At 50.1% G+C, this 14,744-nt stretch overlaps 1 protein-coding gene across 2 annotated transcripts in view; it reads left to right on the forward strand.

The window, feature by feature from the left end:
- LOC147698192 (RNA-binding protein 26-like) overlaps positions 1-14,744 on the forward strand; it is a 1,163,085-nt gene that overhangs the window by 32,707 nt on the left and 1,115,634 nt on the right. For both annotated transcript variants that reach the window (XM_086934819.1, XM_086934820.1), the window contains exon 2: positions 11,366-11,484. In XM_086934819.1, the coding sequence (XP_086790945.1) occupies positions 11,366-11,484 (119 nt within the window). The remainder of the gene's footprint in view (positions 1-11,365; positions 11,485-14,744) is intronic.

A 14,744-nucleotide genomic window follows, 5' to 3' on the forward strand; every position in this document is an offset into this window, starting at 1 on the left:
GGGTAGACCAATCAGTACCCTGATGGGCTTCTATGCTTTGAATGATAGAACATGGAACTGGCCCGCAACTGCAGGGGAACATTCCAGTTCTATGCCCGTCTGAACCCTGTGGGATCCCCTGGTCCACACTCTCAGAGCCCACTATTACAACCAATGGGGAACTCTTCCCCTCACCTGTGGACACCACCTCAGCAGCACCTAACCCTAGGTTGCTCACAGGTGCGTCCCAACAGTCAGACATCAAGCCACCATGGTCACTGACACGAGTCAGTGTTGAGACCCAGGCCCTATACCTCTCAGGGCTTCCAAACCTCGGGGGCATCAGAGAGCCGGGGGCAGTAGCCCCAGGTGCCCCGCACCTTTGTCCACTCTCCCTCCTGTCAAGTCTAGCACGCCACCCTGGCTCTGACCCACCAGCCATGGGCCTGTACCCAGCGACTGGACCGGAGACTGGGGTGGGCTTTCCCACCCCTGGTCCTCCTCCTCAACTGTGGACACCACCTGTGCAGCACCTAACCCTAACTGGCTCACAGGTGTATCCCAGCAGATAGACAACAAGCCACAGTGGCTGTAGCGTTCTAATCTAGGACCCTGATCGATACTGTGACCTTATGCCCCTATTCGGCTATAAATCCATTTGTTCCCTATATTGGCATAACCGTTCAAGTGCAATATTCAGAAGCTCGTCTCTGGCCTCACACGAACAGAGCCACATTCCAGAATAGCTTTCTCTGCCACTTCCTTTGCAACCAATTAGTGCAATGACAGAGCAGAAGTTACTATCTGAGATTCCTAGATTAACACTCGGAGTTCTTCAACAAGATAAAAACTCAGCAAACCTGGAAATCCCCGCCTGCTGTGTTTTGATTAGTAATAGAACTCTAATGAGCACTGATAGACGATCACTTCCTAGTGACATCTTTATTGACGTCTTATGTCAAAAAACTTACGGGTATACCTTTCAGGTATAAATATTACCAACGTTGCCTTAAGCAAACGCTGTCTCGTTGCTGTTTCGCTGAAGCTGATGCTGCCAGCTATCTCGCTGCTGCTGAAGAAGCTGTCATGCTGATGATACCATAGCTGCTATCGCTACTGCTATCGCTGCTAACAAGCGAACGATGGTGTGGTGAACTTAGGAGCTGAACAGCAGTCCCCCTGCAAGAGCCCAGCAGATGCAAGCTGCCTGCGATCGCTGCCCCTCCTCCTCGACGCGCTGAAGAAGAGACACTGTCTTTCTCCTGCAGAGAAATCCAGCTCCGTTGTTTCTAGTCTACCCTTGCGGGTGACTGGGATATCGAGCCCTGATGGAGATACCAGACCTCCATCATTCTATTCCAGAGGTATGGTGTTGACTAAACCCTTAGAGAGAATTCTTGAAGCAAACCTTGGCAAAACCAACTTAACTTTAAGCTACTTACTCCCCTCCCAAGTATTAGGCTTAGGTCAGGTACACTGGGGTAGGCGTAGTTAGAAGCACCAGTTGAGTATTTTAGCCTAATGTATATATGAATGTATATATGTTTTATTCCTTTTAAACCATTGTGTGGCTAAGACACCATATCAATGCTTTTACAGTATTATTTCGCAATACTTATCTTACTGTACGTACTTTTTATAATAACAAGTCTTGCAATTGTGGCAATTCATTTCTCTTGTACGAGAAGAAAGACTGTTCAATAAATGTTACCTTTTATTGACCACGCCCGTCTCTCTATTCTCTACATATTGTGAAAGTAAACTGCACAACCACTGACTGAGTAAAATAACTGTCTATTGTTTCACACGGCCCTAGAGATTGACTCTTGATCTGAGGAGCAAAGTTGTCATGTTGCACGGTTGTTGGAAAACTGAATCCCTTCTTGTCTGTGCTAGGGAAGCTGATCACTTCCTATTCAGTCAAGAATGTTTCCAGTGACCTCTGAGCTAGTTGGTAACAAACCCAATTAAGTTTAGCAGTGTCAGTGGAGGCCTGGAAGATCCGCACTTCTACGTCGATACTACTGTTTGTTATTCCAATGCGCAGGGCCTATTGGGAAAATAGGAACTACACTACATGGCGCCCAAACGTTTGGTAAGGCGATAAACTAACGCAAGACGTTAGAGTAACTCAGTCGTGCATATTTCACACAGACCCCTTTCTCCCGTAAATACTCCAATAGAAGTCTGGAGTGGGTGAAAGGTTAAAATCCGCCCGAACTCAGTAGGAAGAGATTCCTATGTAAAGCTCTGGTTTATTCAACGTTGAAGGATACAGTGTTCCAAAATATTGTGCACCTAATCTTTGTCTCCTTGGAGACCTACTCTGCAAAGCCTGCATTTATAAAATGTCAGACAGTGAAGAAGAAAGGGAAGCAGCTAGACTGGCAACCCTACTAATAGAGGAAGACACGAGTCTCCTACAGACTGAACCGGATGCAATAATCATCCCGGTACATTTAAGAAAATCTATAACTTTAAAACTTATAGAAAACGGACTGACACCACAAGGTGGTACAGTAATTTTTGTGATAGAGGCACACGAATATCGGCAGACAGAGGTATTCTATTCATGGATAAACTTTCCAGCGGCAAACGCTAGAACAAGAGTTTCAGTATTACAAAATAGAGAAACCACCGGATGAGTACGCACTTTCGAGGAGACTGAAATCCCACTAAAATTCCAAGAGCACCTGCTCTGGTTTAATGGCGCCCTAAAACATAATGATCATATTACCAGGCTCGGTCCACTAGGTAGACCACGAGCAACGTGGCCGGTTCTAGCCAGCTACACACCACACCCGGACATTGCAAAAATGTCTAGGGAAGAGCTGTTAGTACAGTTAAAAACATTAATTAAAATACATAGGCAATTAGTCCAATATGTAATGCGGACTGCAACAGTCCAACCAGCGGTTAATGTACCATAGCTGACCCCTCATCAGGGGAACACTAATAAAATTACACCACAGAATATATAGTCATGTCTTGGTAAAACACCCGTAAAACGGGAACAAATCCCTTTCTGGTTAGCACAGAAAAAATCGCACCACACGTGGAGGACTGTGACACTTGGGGTACAGTCTTTGCTTCCATTTACACAAAAACACATGGTGTTCCGTCTATGGCGGTAATACCGGATGTGCTAAAACAGATTCAAAATGAATACGGTCCAGAGCCCGCTTTAACTCTTGGTATGAAATTACTGAAAGACTTCAAGCAGGTCCCGGCTATATTATTAGCCAACATAAAGGGAGAAGCAGCATCTGTGGCGATCCGCCAGAAGTTGAAGGAAACAGATATAACAGATCAGCCAATTGAGCTTGCCAGAATCATAGAGAAATGCTATGAAGAATTAGGTAGAGACAGCTTGGGTGGGAAACCAGTAAAACCCCAACTGCTCGAAAATCCTGAAAAATTATTTATTAAAAATAATTCAAACACTCCTAAAAAGAGCTGGGATGGAAATAAACAATCCACTTCCAAGGAAAAAGTTTTCCAGTCCAGAGGAAGGTCTCCTCGACGGAGGGAATGAACTCCGACTCGAGAACACCAGTCTCCCCAGAGGGAGCCCTCTGAAAAAAGATATAACCTTAGAAATAGGGATAATTTGAAAAAACCTGATAGATATCAAAGTATTGATACACGTCCCTCTCGATCTTTTTCGCAGAAATCGGAAAGAAGAGGACGGTCAGACCCAGGAGAGCACACCAAGTCCAAAGACAAGGAACCTGCTCAGAGTAAAAAATCTCAATTTCCCAAAAAAAAAGGTAGCCAGTATTAGAGTAATCAACCATGCCGAGAATACTGAGGACACAGTTGAAAAACGGGGAGTGGGCATTGACAATGTTGGACAGTGCAGCAGAAATCAGTATAGCCCGCAAGATCCTGATGAGTCATCTGGAGACAGTGGACACAAATGAATGCATTCAGGTTGAAACTGCCGACACCAGACTTAGCGAACCTCATAAGATATACGAAATAACATTGCGTATAGAGGGTGATAAGACTAGGAAAATAAAGGGTCTATTTTGGGATAAACTCTCAAAAGGCTATGATATTCTGTTAGCTGAAAAAGATTGGCCCCCAGAGTTTGTCAGGGAGTGCCCTCGTGGCGAAGAAATGATTATGCCTGCCTTCTCGAATCGCATTCCGATTCACAAAAAATATACTTATGCAAGGAAATGGGCAGTAGCCCAGGCTCCGGCATTATATAAAAATCATGTAGGATGGGATGAGGACTCACCTCCCCACAAAATCCAGTTAAAAAGTGAACCAACTGCCCAACGGCAGTATCCCATTAAGCAAGAAGCTAAAAAACAAGTCAGGGAGATCTTAGATCAACTTGAATACCAGGGGGTGATTGAAACATGCACCTCTCAAATGAACAATCCTTTGTTTCCTGTCTCCAAGCCAGACAATTCATATCGTCTAGTTTTGGATTACAGACACCTTAATGCATGTTGCAAAACATTTGCAGTACAAAACTCGCATAGTGCAGCCCTAATGAATAACATAGTTAGGAAAAAATATAAAACAACATTAGACATATCTAATGGTTTCTTTTGTCAAAACATTGCACCAGAAAGCAGATATTTGACCGCTTTCTCAGCATTTGGGTTGCAGAAAAATTCTGTCGACTCCCACAGGGGTTCAAGAACAGCCCAGGACTATTCTCAGCTAGAGTAACAGAGTTACTACAAATATATGATGATGAGGCATTATCTTACGTAGATGATATCTATCTCACAGACGACGACTTGGATACTCACTTGAAAAGAGTGAACACCATTATACTTGGGTTCGCAGCAGAGGGTTACAAATTCAACTTTAAAAAGTCTCGAATTGCCCATCTGACAGTACTATTCTTAGGGTACGAATTATCAAGTGAAGGAAAAAGCCTAGCGGACAACTTCTTAGAGTAGTGCGCTGTACTCCAAGCTCCAAAAACTCTGAAGAATTTACAATCAATTCTAGGTTTTCTGAATTTCGGAAGAACATACATTCTAAATTACGCAGAGAGGGTCAGGGCCTGCCGCCTGCCCCCTGCCCCCTTCCCCATGTGCGGCGGGCCCAAAAATAATGTCCCCCCCGAGCCTTCCGCCTGCCCCATGTGCGGTGGGCCCAAAAATAATGTCCGCCTGAGCCTGCCGCCTGCCCCGTGTGCCGCGGGCCCAAAAATAATGCCCTCCCTGGGCCCGCCGGACACTGGGCACGCGGCAGGCCCAACATAAACTTTTTAAAAAAAACAATGCCCTCTAGGACCGGCCGCGTGCCCCGTGTGTGGCGGGCCCAAAATAATGCCCTCTGGGCTGGCTGCACACTGGGCAAGCGGCAGGCCCAACATAATCTTAAAATAATAAATAATGCTCTCCATGGCCCGCCTCCTGCCCGTGTGTGGCTGGCCCAAAAATAATACCCCCCTAGGCCCGCCGCACACTGGTCACACTGGGCGGGCCCCAACATAAACGTAAAAAAAATATGCCCGCCAGGACCCTCCACGTGACCCGTTTGCGGTGTGCCCAAAAATAATGCCACCCCTGAGCCCGCCGCACACTGAGCATGCGGCTGGCCCCAACATAAATGTTTTTTTTTAAAAAGTATGCCCGACAGGGCCCACCGCGTGCCCCGTGTGCGGCAGGCCCAAAAATAATACCCACCTGGCCCCACAACTTACTGGGCATGCACCGGTTCATTGCATTTGGCAATAGCAACCTTCTTTGGTAATGTAATAGCATTCAATAACCTGATAATGAGATGTCCATGTTGTATTTTCACTCCGCTAGAGGTCATTAATCCTCTTTAGGCCCACAAGTGGCCGAAATTATGTGCAACGCCAAATGCATATTGTCTGTCCGTGTAAATATACGCAACCAGTCCTTACAACAGCTCCCATGCCCTAGTTAAAACTATTAAATCGGCGGCCTAGGCTGACTGGTGTTGTCTTACATGTTTCTATTACATTATTATTAGTGGCAATCCAATATATGGCTGCAGAGGTAGTCTCATCCGGCTTCTTTAAGCAGGAGCCGTCAACAAATAAGGTGTCTTCAACAATTTGCATTGGCACGTCCACCAGACCCTTTGTTTCAGTTTAGTAACAATCACACAATCGTGCTGTACCTCATCCTGTTCCAAAGGAAGAGGCATCAGAGTTGCTTGACTAATTGTATTACACTGTTCCAAAGTAACATTAGCAACCATTATTATTTAATCATAATGTGTCAATCTGGCATAAGTCAGTTGCTGAGTATTTGTTTTATTCAATTGAATATCAACTGAATGAGGGGCATAAACCGAAACCTTGTGTTCAAGAATAATTGAATCTGCCATTTTTAATGCAGTCGCCACTGCAGAAATGTTTCTAAGGCAGTTCGGTAGGCCTCTTGCTACCGGGTCCAGCGTTAAGAAAAAATAGGTCCACTCTCTGTTCTTTTCTCAGGTTTCTGTGTCAGTACAGCCTAAGTGCAACCTTCGTTCTCATGCACAAACAAATCAAAACGTTTTAATATAATCAGGTGTACCCAAAGCAGATACATTACAAAAAGCTTTTTTTTAAAGCATAAAGCTTTGTTGGTGTGCTGCGTCCCAAGGAAATGGATCTTCCACTTCCTTGTGAGTCCGAGAGAACAATGGTTTCGCCAGCAAAGAGAAATTCAGTATCCATTGTCTGCAAAAGAGAGACCATACCCACAAATGCGCTAATATGTTTCTGCTTTTTAGGCTGGTGTATATTTTGAACTGCCTTTATTTTATAATGTGATAACTTCCTCCCCCTTGACAAAATTGCAAATTTGCTGGGGAAACCTTGTCAATGCAAAGCCAAAAATTTCAAAAAATCATGTGTACCCTTTTTGCAATTATCTTTAGTCCGCTCCTATTTAATAAATCCTCAACACATTGCAATAATGTTATGCCCTGAGAATTGTGCAATTATCTAATTGTCTTTTGAGAGCCTTACTATAGATACTGGGTCTTTCAGTGTACCCTTGTGGTGCCTGACAAAACACATAGGACTTACCTTGGAGCAGAAATTCACAAATGCAGAAAAAGGCTCAGGCAGGACGAAAAAATGCTTGCAACTTGTATAAAGAAATGCAACAAGCAATAGTATACCGAAGGATACACAGGTCATTGTACCAGCTCAGGGGTACTCGCATCATTGTTGCGTGACTCACCGCACCTTTCATATTTCCAAATTGGATTGGTTGCCGCTCTTCGTGTAATTAGGTTACTGCGCCTCTCCATACCAGTACCCTCAATTGGGAATTGCCCCAATCCCACCCTACCTCCTTTGCTATGCGCCAAGACGCTCGGTGATCTCGAAGTATCTCTCTGTGGCTGCAGTAACCCCTTCCTGACATTATCGCAATTGCCTCATTGCTTGCCTCCTGCTATTACGTTTGGCTAAAATTCCCCCAGGCATGTAATATTTACTTCCTGATGATGATCTCAATATTGTTTATACGGAATCGGAACGCCGTTGACCTTATATGCACTGTAAACGCAATTGAATTAACTACTGTGGTGTAACGGTGTCTCTACATATTGTTTGCTTGTTGCATCTCTTTATGCAAGTTACAAGCATTCTGTGTCCTGCCTGAACCTTTTTCTGAATTTGTGAATTTCTGTTCATTTGTGTCTTTGTTATATATGTTGCGTTGGACGCAGGATTGTGTCTCACTTTATTCTAGTGTTTTATGTGATTTGATACATTATTACATTTTCCGTCCTGCTGAGCAGCTTTAATATAGCACTGATTTCAGACCTGTATTCATTGTTTTCTGCGTGAAACTCCCCTGTCGGGGACTATTTTGTAATTGTATCATACTACTACCCAAGGTCCCTGAACATTACAATTGGGTTCCCTTGTTAATTACACATTGTGAATAGTTCAGTTAGGGTTTTTGCAGTCCAAGTGCTTTCATATGTTCGAATGGCCTCACCTAATTCTGGTATCATATTGCTAACAAATTGATTGACAAAAATATGGCCACTGTACTAAAATCCTGTCCACTATGTGATTTAAATACTTCTAATCTGGAAAAGAAGTCTGTTACTTCTTCGCCCTCTTTCTGTTTACATGCCGTCATCCTATCCCAATATACCTTTTCTCTCTGCAGGATTTCCTGCATCTTTCTAATAAAATTCTATGGCAATTGTAATATGTTTTGGTGTGACAAATCGCCTGCTCTCCTATTTTTCTCATTCTACATTAGTTGTTGCCAGTTTATAATAAAGGCAGGATAATACTGGTTCCTTATTTCTTGCCAAATTTCTCTCAGTACCACATAACCAAACAACATTTCTACATCTTTCAATGCCATTGGGCCGGTATTAGAAGCCTGTTCCAAGTTACCATAAAATCCCTTGGTATTTTTACGTGTGTCTTGTATTTCCTTCTTCACTGCCATTAGTTCTGTCTTAGTACAGGGATTCTGGACAGACTGTGCCACAGAAATTTCTACAGCACCAGGTGTAGGTTGTATGGGATTCCTCATAGAGAGGGGGAGGGAGGGAGGGAGGGGGAGGGAGGGGGAGGGGGAGGGTGAGGGGGGGGGAGGGAGAGGGTGCGAGGGGGAGGGAGGGGGGAGGGGGAGGGTGAGGGAGAGGGTGCGAGGGGGAGGGAGGGGGAGGGGGAGGGTGAGGGAGAGGGTGCGAGGGGGAGGGAGGGGGAGGGGTGAGGGAGGGGGAGGGGGAGGGGGAGGGAGGGAGAGGGGGAGGGGGAGAGGGAGGGGGAGGGAGGGGGAGGGGGAGGGGGAGGGAGAGGGAGGGGGAGAGGGAGAGGGAGAGGGAGGGGGAGGGGGAGGGAGGGGGAGAGGGAGGGGGAGGGGGAGGGAGGGGGAGAGGGAGAGGGAGAGGGAGGGGGAGGGGGAGTGAGGAAGGGAGAGAGAGGGGGAGTGAGGAAGGGAGAGAGAGGGAGGGAGACTGAGGGGGAGGGAGGGAGGGGGAGTGAGGAAGGGAGAGAGAGGGAGGGAGACTGAGGGGGAGGGAGGGAGGGAGAGAGAGGGAGGGAGACTGAGGGGGAGGGAGGGAGGGGGAGTGAGGAAGGGAGAGAGAGGGAGGGAGACTGAGGGAGAGGGAGGGAGACTGAGGGAGAGAGGGAGGGTGAGGGAGAGGGTGAGGGTGAGAGGGGGAGGGGCAGTGGGGGAGGGAGGGGGAAGGAGGGGGAAGGAGGGGTAAGGAGGGGGAGGGAGGGAGACTGAGGGGGAGGGAGAGGGAGGGAGGGGGAGGGAGAGGGAGGGAGGGGGAGGGAGGGGGAGGGAGAGGAAGAGGGATTGGGAGTGAGGGAGGGAGGGAGGGAGAGGGAGGGAGTGAGGGAGGGAGACAGGGAGGGAGGGAGGGTGAGGGAGAGGGTGAGGGTGAGAGAGGTAGAGGGAGGGAGGGGGGAGGGGGAGAGGGAGGGGGAGGGGCAGAGGGGGAGGGCAGGGGGGGAGGGAGGGGGAAGGAGAGGGAGGGAGGGGGAAGGAGGGGGAGGGAGGGAGACTGAGGGGGAGGGAGAGGGAGGGAGGGAGAGGGAGAGGGATTGGGAGTGAGGGAGGGGGAGTGAGGGAGGGAGGGGGAGTAAGGGAGGGAGAGGGAGGGAGTGAGGGAGGGAGACTGAGGGAGACTGAGGGAGACTGAGGGAGACTGAGGGAGACTGAGGGAGACTGAGGGAGGGAGAGAGAGGGGGAGGGAGAGGGAGGGAGTGGGACGGAGAGTGTGGGACGGAGGGAGACAGGGAGGGAGACTGAGGGAGACTGAGGGAGGGAGACTGAGGGAGGGAGACAGGGAGGGAGACTGAGGGGGAGGGAGGGAGGGAGACTGAGGGAGGGAGACAGGGAGGGAGGGAGAGGGAGGGGAATGGGAGTGAGGGAGGGAGAGGGAGAGAGGGAGGGAGAGAGAGGGAGTGAGGGAGGGAGACAGGGAGGGAGACTGAGGAAGAGGGGGGGAGGGAGAGAGGGAGAGTGAGGGAGACTGAGGGAGGGAGACTGAGGAAGAGGGGGGGAGGGAGAGAGGGAGAGTGAGGGAGACTGAGGGAGGGAGACTGAGGAAGAGGGAGGGAGGGGGAGGGGGAGGGAAGGAGAGAGAATGGGAGTGAGGGAGGGGGAGTGAGGGAGGGAGGGGGGGAGAGGGAGAGAGGGAGAGGGAGGGAGAGAGACAGGGAGGGAGACTGAGGGAGAGGGAGGGAGGGAGGGAGACTGAGTGAGGGTGAGGGTGAGGGAGGGGAGAAGGAGGGAGAGTGGGAGGTAGACAGGGAGGGAGACGGAGGGAGGGAGGGAGACAGGGAGGGAGGGAGACAGGGAGGGAGACAGGGAGGGAGACAGGGAGGGAGACAGGGAGGGAGACAGGGAGGGAGACAGGGAGGGAGACTGAGGGAGGGAGGGGGAGGGAGGAAGGGAGAGGGAGGGGGAGTGAGAGAGGGAGGGGGAGGGAGGGGGTGAGGGAGGGAGAGGGGGAAGGAGGGAGAGGGAGGGGGAGTGAGGGAGGGGGGAGTGAGGGAGGGAGAGGGTGGGGGAGTGAGGGATGGGGAGTGAGGGAGGGAGAGGGATGGGGAGTGAGGGAGGTAGGGGGAGTGGGAGAGGGAGGGGGAGTGAGGGAGGGGGAGTGAGGGAGAGGGAGGGAGACAGGGAGACAGGGAGACAGGGAGAGAGGGAGACAGAGGGAGACTGAGGGAGAGAGGGAGACTGAGGGAGGGAGAGAGGGAGACTGAGGGAGACTGAGGGAGACTGAGGGAGACTGAGGGAGACTGAGGGAGACTGAGGGAGACTGAGGGAGACTGTGGGAGACTGTGGGAGGGAGAGAGAGGGGGAGGGAGAGGGAGGGAGTGGGACGGAGAGTGTGGGACGGAGGGAGACAGGGAGGGAGACTGAGGGAGACTGAGGGAGGGAGACTGAGGGAGGGAGACTGAGGGAGGGAGACTGAGGGAGGGAGGGAGAGAGAGGGGAGGGAGAGGGAGGGAGTGGGACGGAGAGTGTGGGACGGAGGGAGACAGGGAGGGAGACTGAGGGAGACTGAGGGAGGGAGACTGAGGGAGGGAGACTGAGGGAGGGAGACTGAGGGAGGGGGAGAGGGAGGGGGAGAGGGAGGGGGAGAGAGAGGGGGAGAGGGTGAGGGAGGGAGAGGGGGAGAGGGTGAGGGAGGGAGAGGGGGAGAGGGTGAGGGAGGGAGAGTGAGTTCTATAACCTTAGTTTGCCCCTCCTCCCCATAGGCAGTTAGGAGGGAAGGCCATTGAGGGTAGGATTCTCTAGAAAGAGGTTGTGCTCTTGTGCTCATGTAGGAGGAGACTGTTGATAAGTTGACACCTGCCAGTTTCTGTCTTACAACCACATTTTACTGTTATATAACGTCATTTTGAGTTTGTTGGTTTTCTTTTGTTGCTGAATGAGGTGTACTTATTTTTCAGCTGCGATGCAGATCCTTCGGCTCTGGCAAAATACGTCCTTGCACTAGTGAAAAAAGATAAGAGCGAGCGAGAACTGAAGGCCCTGTGCATTGATCAGCTTGATGTGTTCCTCCAGAAAGGTAGGAGTCTTGTTGTGTTATCAGTGCACAAGATAAATACTTTTCCTTTGTCTCATATCTCCTCAACTACAATTAACAAGCATTTACAATGCAATAGGTCTCGCAGCATTAAAGTTTGTTATTGGCAATGTGTATGACAATGCGTTGCATCAATTTTTATTTTAAACTTTGAATTGGTGAGTGACGGGGCAAATCTTAATGTGCAGAGAAGTAGTCATTGTCATCTTTAACATATGAGGGTAATCTTGGCAGAAATGTGCCCTGTTTTGCATAATGTTTGTACCTACTTAATGACACTGATTATACTGAAGCCACTCTGGGAACAACAGTGATTGCCTTTGGTACAATGCATCTAAAGGGGAAGTGCTGATAATTGTTTCAAATGGGGCGACCTGGTGGCCTATCCCATTCTTCCCTGAGGTGAAAGGCGACACCTCGCGTTCAGGTGGCACCTTCAAATTTCTCTAATACGTGTCCGAAACCCAGGCCCCTGCGGTCCCCGCGCCCCAACCCTTAAATGGTTCATTCAGTCCAAGGCTAATGAGTATCTGTGAGATATGTGAGACACTAGGGTGCCCTCATTACATTTTCCTTAGGGTGGTGGTACATTATTTTGTGTAACACCACTGCTCTACGCCTCCGAGATCTACGCCCATCATTTCCTTCTGCTCCTGATGTGATAGTCACTCTGGGGCCATTTCACCCGTCACACTGCACACCCTTAGAGTGACAGGCTAGCGCTAGGCTTAAGAGGGCAGTTGGGGGGTTGCTGCGTCCCTGAGAGGTCGAATTCTGCTGCTAACCCATCCCTCCATTCCCAGCACTATTTGGGGGTCTGCGCTATGGGCTTTGCAGGGGCCTCTGTGTGCTTTGGGATGTGCGGAGTCCTGAGAGCATTGCTCTGGCCTAAAAGCAGTTCTGTAGGTAGATCTTTGAAAGTAAGTGGTAACTGGGGACCTTGGAGAACTGTGTGCTGTGGGGCAGGCACTGGGGTGCGGGATAAGGAAGCGGGATGTAGAATATGGCAGTGGGGTCTGGAGAGGGCTATAGGCTGTCGGGGAGATGGATCTATCTGCGAGGACCCCGGAGCCCTGGAACATTATTCCTAATGTGTGAAGAGTACTGGTGTGTGAAGAGAACCCAAGGCGACGGGGCAGGGCGGGGATGGGGTGGTGGTGTCACAGGCATTGGGGTGGTTGTCGATAAAGCATTTTTTATTTACCTTTTCTGCTGTATTTTTGTGTCATGGGATTTGCACTGTGCAGGTTGTTTTTGTTTGTATAATATGAAATCCCTCCTACCCACCTTACACACCCTCTCCTCGCTTCATATAAAATCTATTTTCAACAGGAATTGGGAGATGTGACTCCCTGTTACTGGGCCAGCGCCCGTTTGGTTCAAGGCCGTGTCTGTGCTGTCCCTGCAGTTCAGTGTAGAAATTGCAACTCTGTTCTCGTGTGGGTTCAGCCCATGGCTTTGTGTGAATGAAGCTGGTGTACCTACCACACAGGAATTGTGTTAATGCAGCTCAGAACTTCTGCCACTGCGGTGCAGGACAGAGGCCGTGCACTTCAGTGTCACTCGGAGCAGTGTAGCGCTTCGCGGGCCCAGCTCAGTTCGGCACCAGCGGAGCGTGTGGCTCAGAGGCAGCGCAGCTCGGGCCTGACGTCCTTGCACCCAATTGTCACTCTGGCCTCGGGCGACGCTGCAGTGCAGTCCATGACTGACTGATATCGCACAGACTGGCACTTCAAGAGAACAATGTTTTTTGTATAGCGCTTCTTTACACCGCCATAAGAACGCTGACAGCGCTAAGGGGGCAAGCCATATGGGACACCGTGACTTAGACTGGGAGAGAAGAGACTCACGAAGGGAATGAAAGTGGATTTTAGTGGCCTTCGCTGGAACTACTAGAGAGAACAATAGTGCCTTGTGGGCAGCTGGTCTTTGGCATCTGGGAGCGGGATGGATTTGAGGACAACAGAATGGGAGGGGTTAAAGGAGTCTGGGAGGAAAGGAGGTTGAAGGCTGGATGAAGGGGTGAGCGTGAGCGGTGACAGTGTGAGAGTATTCGTACCCGACATCGTGGTTAACTGTGTTTGTGACACCTCGACAGGCCAGAGGGAGTCCCTGGGAGGGAGCGAGCCGCTCACACTCCACGGTTTCCGGGGTCAGCCGTCTCGCTCCTGCTTCCCCTGAGAATTTTTTTCGGTAGGCTCGGAGCTGAAGAGGGAAGACTCTCGTCTAGGGCACCCCCAGTAGTTTGAGCATCCATTTTATCTATCTATTTATTTGTGCATTTTTATATAGCGCAAACTTTACCCAGAGGTGTCAGAGCGCTTTACAATAGAACAACGTAAACTACATAATCGAGTAGCATGAAAGTAGTTAAAACTACGTATAGGTACTCCTGGTGGAAATTGCACACTAGCAAGTTAAAGATCCATTCAAGATTATAACCAGAAATGTCTGCCAGTGACGTCAGACGGTTCGCGCAGTGACGCTTGGCCGTGTTCGGTGCTGCTAGCTCCAGGTAATAGGGGCTGTACACGGGCGGAGGCCCTGTCTCGGCAGCTGTGGAACCGGAGAGGCAGTCAGGATCGCTGCGCAGGTGAGGGGGGGGGGGCGTCAGCCATCACGGAGGGATTTTGTATGTGGGGGGGCGTCGGCCATCATGGAGGGATTTTGTATGTGGGGTCGGCGTCGGCCATCACGGAGGGATTTTGTATGTGGGCACGAGTAATTGACAGGGGAGAGTTACTTGGTCGGGCAGGTGCTAGTGTGCTGTGACTTCGGTGCATGCGTATTGACGGGCTGCAGCTTGCAAGGGAGACAGGAGATGTGCACACACACGCACGTGGCCTGCGCCGATCCGATTTCTGAAGCTGCGCGTGCCCATCTCCGTCTCCTGGGAAGCAGAGACGGTTACTCCGGATCACCGACCGACCCCTGCCCTCACCACGTCTTCAACAAAGCCGACGCTGTCATCGCACCCCACCTGCGAGACATCATCAACACATCCCTCGACACCACCATCTTCCCCGAGAGCTGGAAACACGCCGAACTCAGCGCCCTACTCAAGAAACCAACAGCGGACCCCACCGACCTCAAGAATTACCGCCCCATCTCGCTCCTCCCGTTTCCAGCCAAAGTCATCGAGAAGACCGTCAACAAGCAGATGGCCGCTTTCCTCGAGACGAATTGATCCCTCGACCCCTCACAGTCCGGCTTCCGAGCCAACCACAGCACCGAGACCGCCC

This window comes from Lissotriton vulgaris, chromosome 8 (genome assembly GCF_964263255.1).
Source record: "Lissotriton vulgaris chromosome 8, aLisVul1.2, whole genome shotgun sequence".
NCBI lineage: Eukaryota > Metazoa > Chordata > Amphibia > Caudata > Salamandridae > Lissotriton > Lissotriton vulgaris.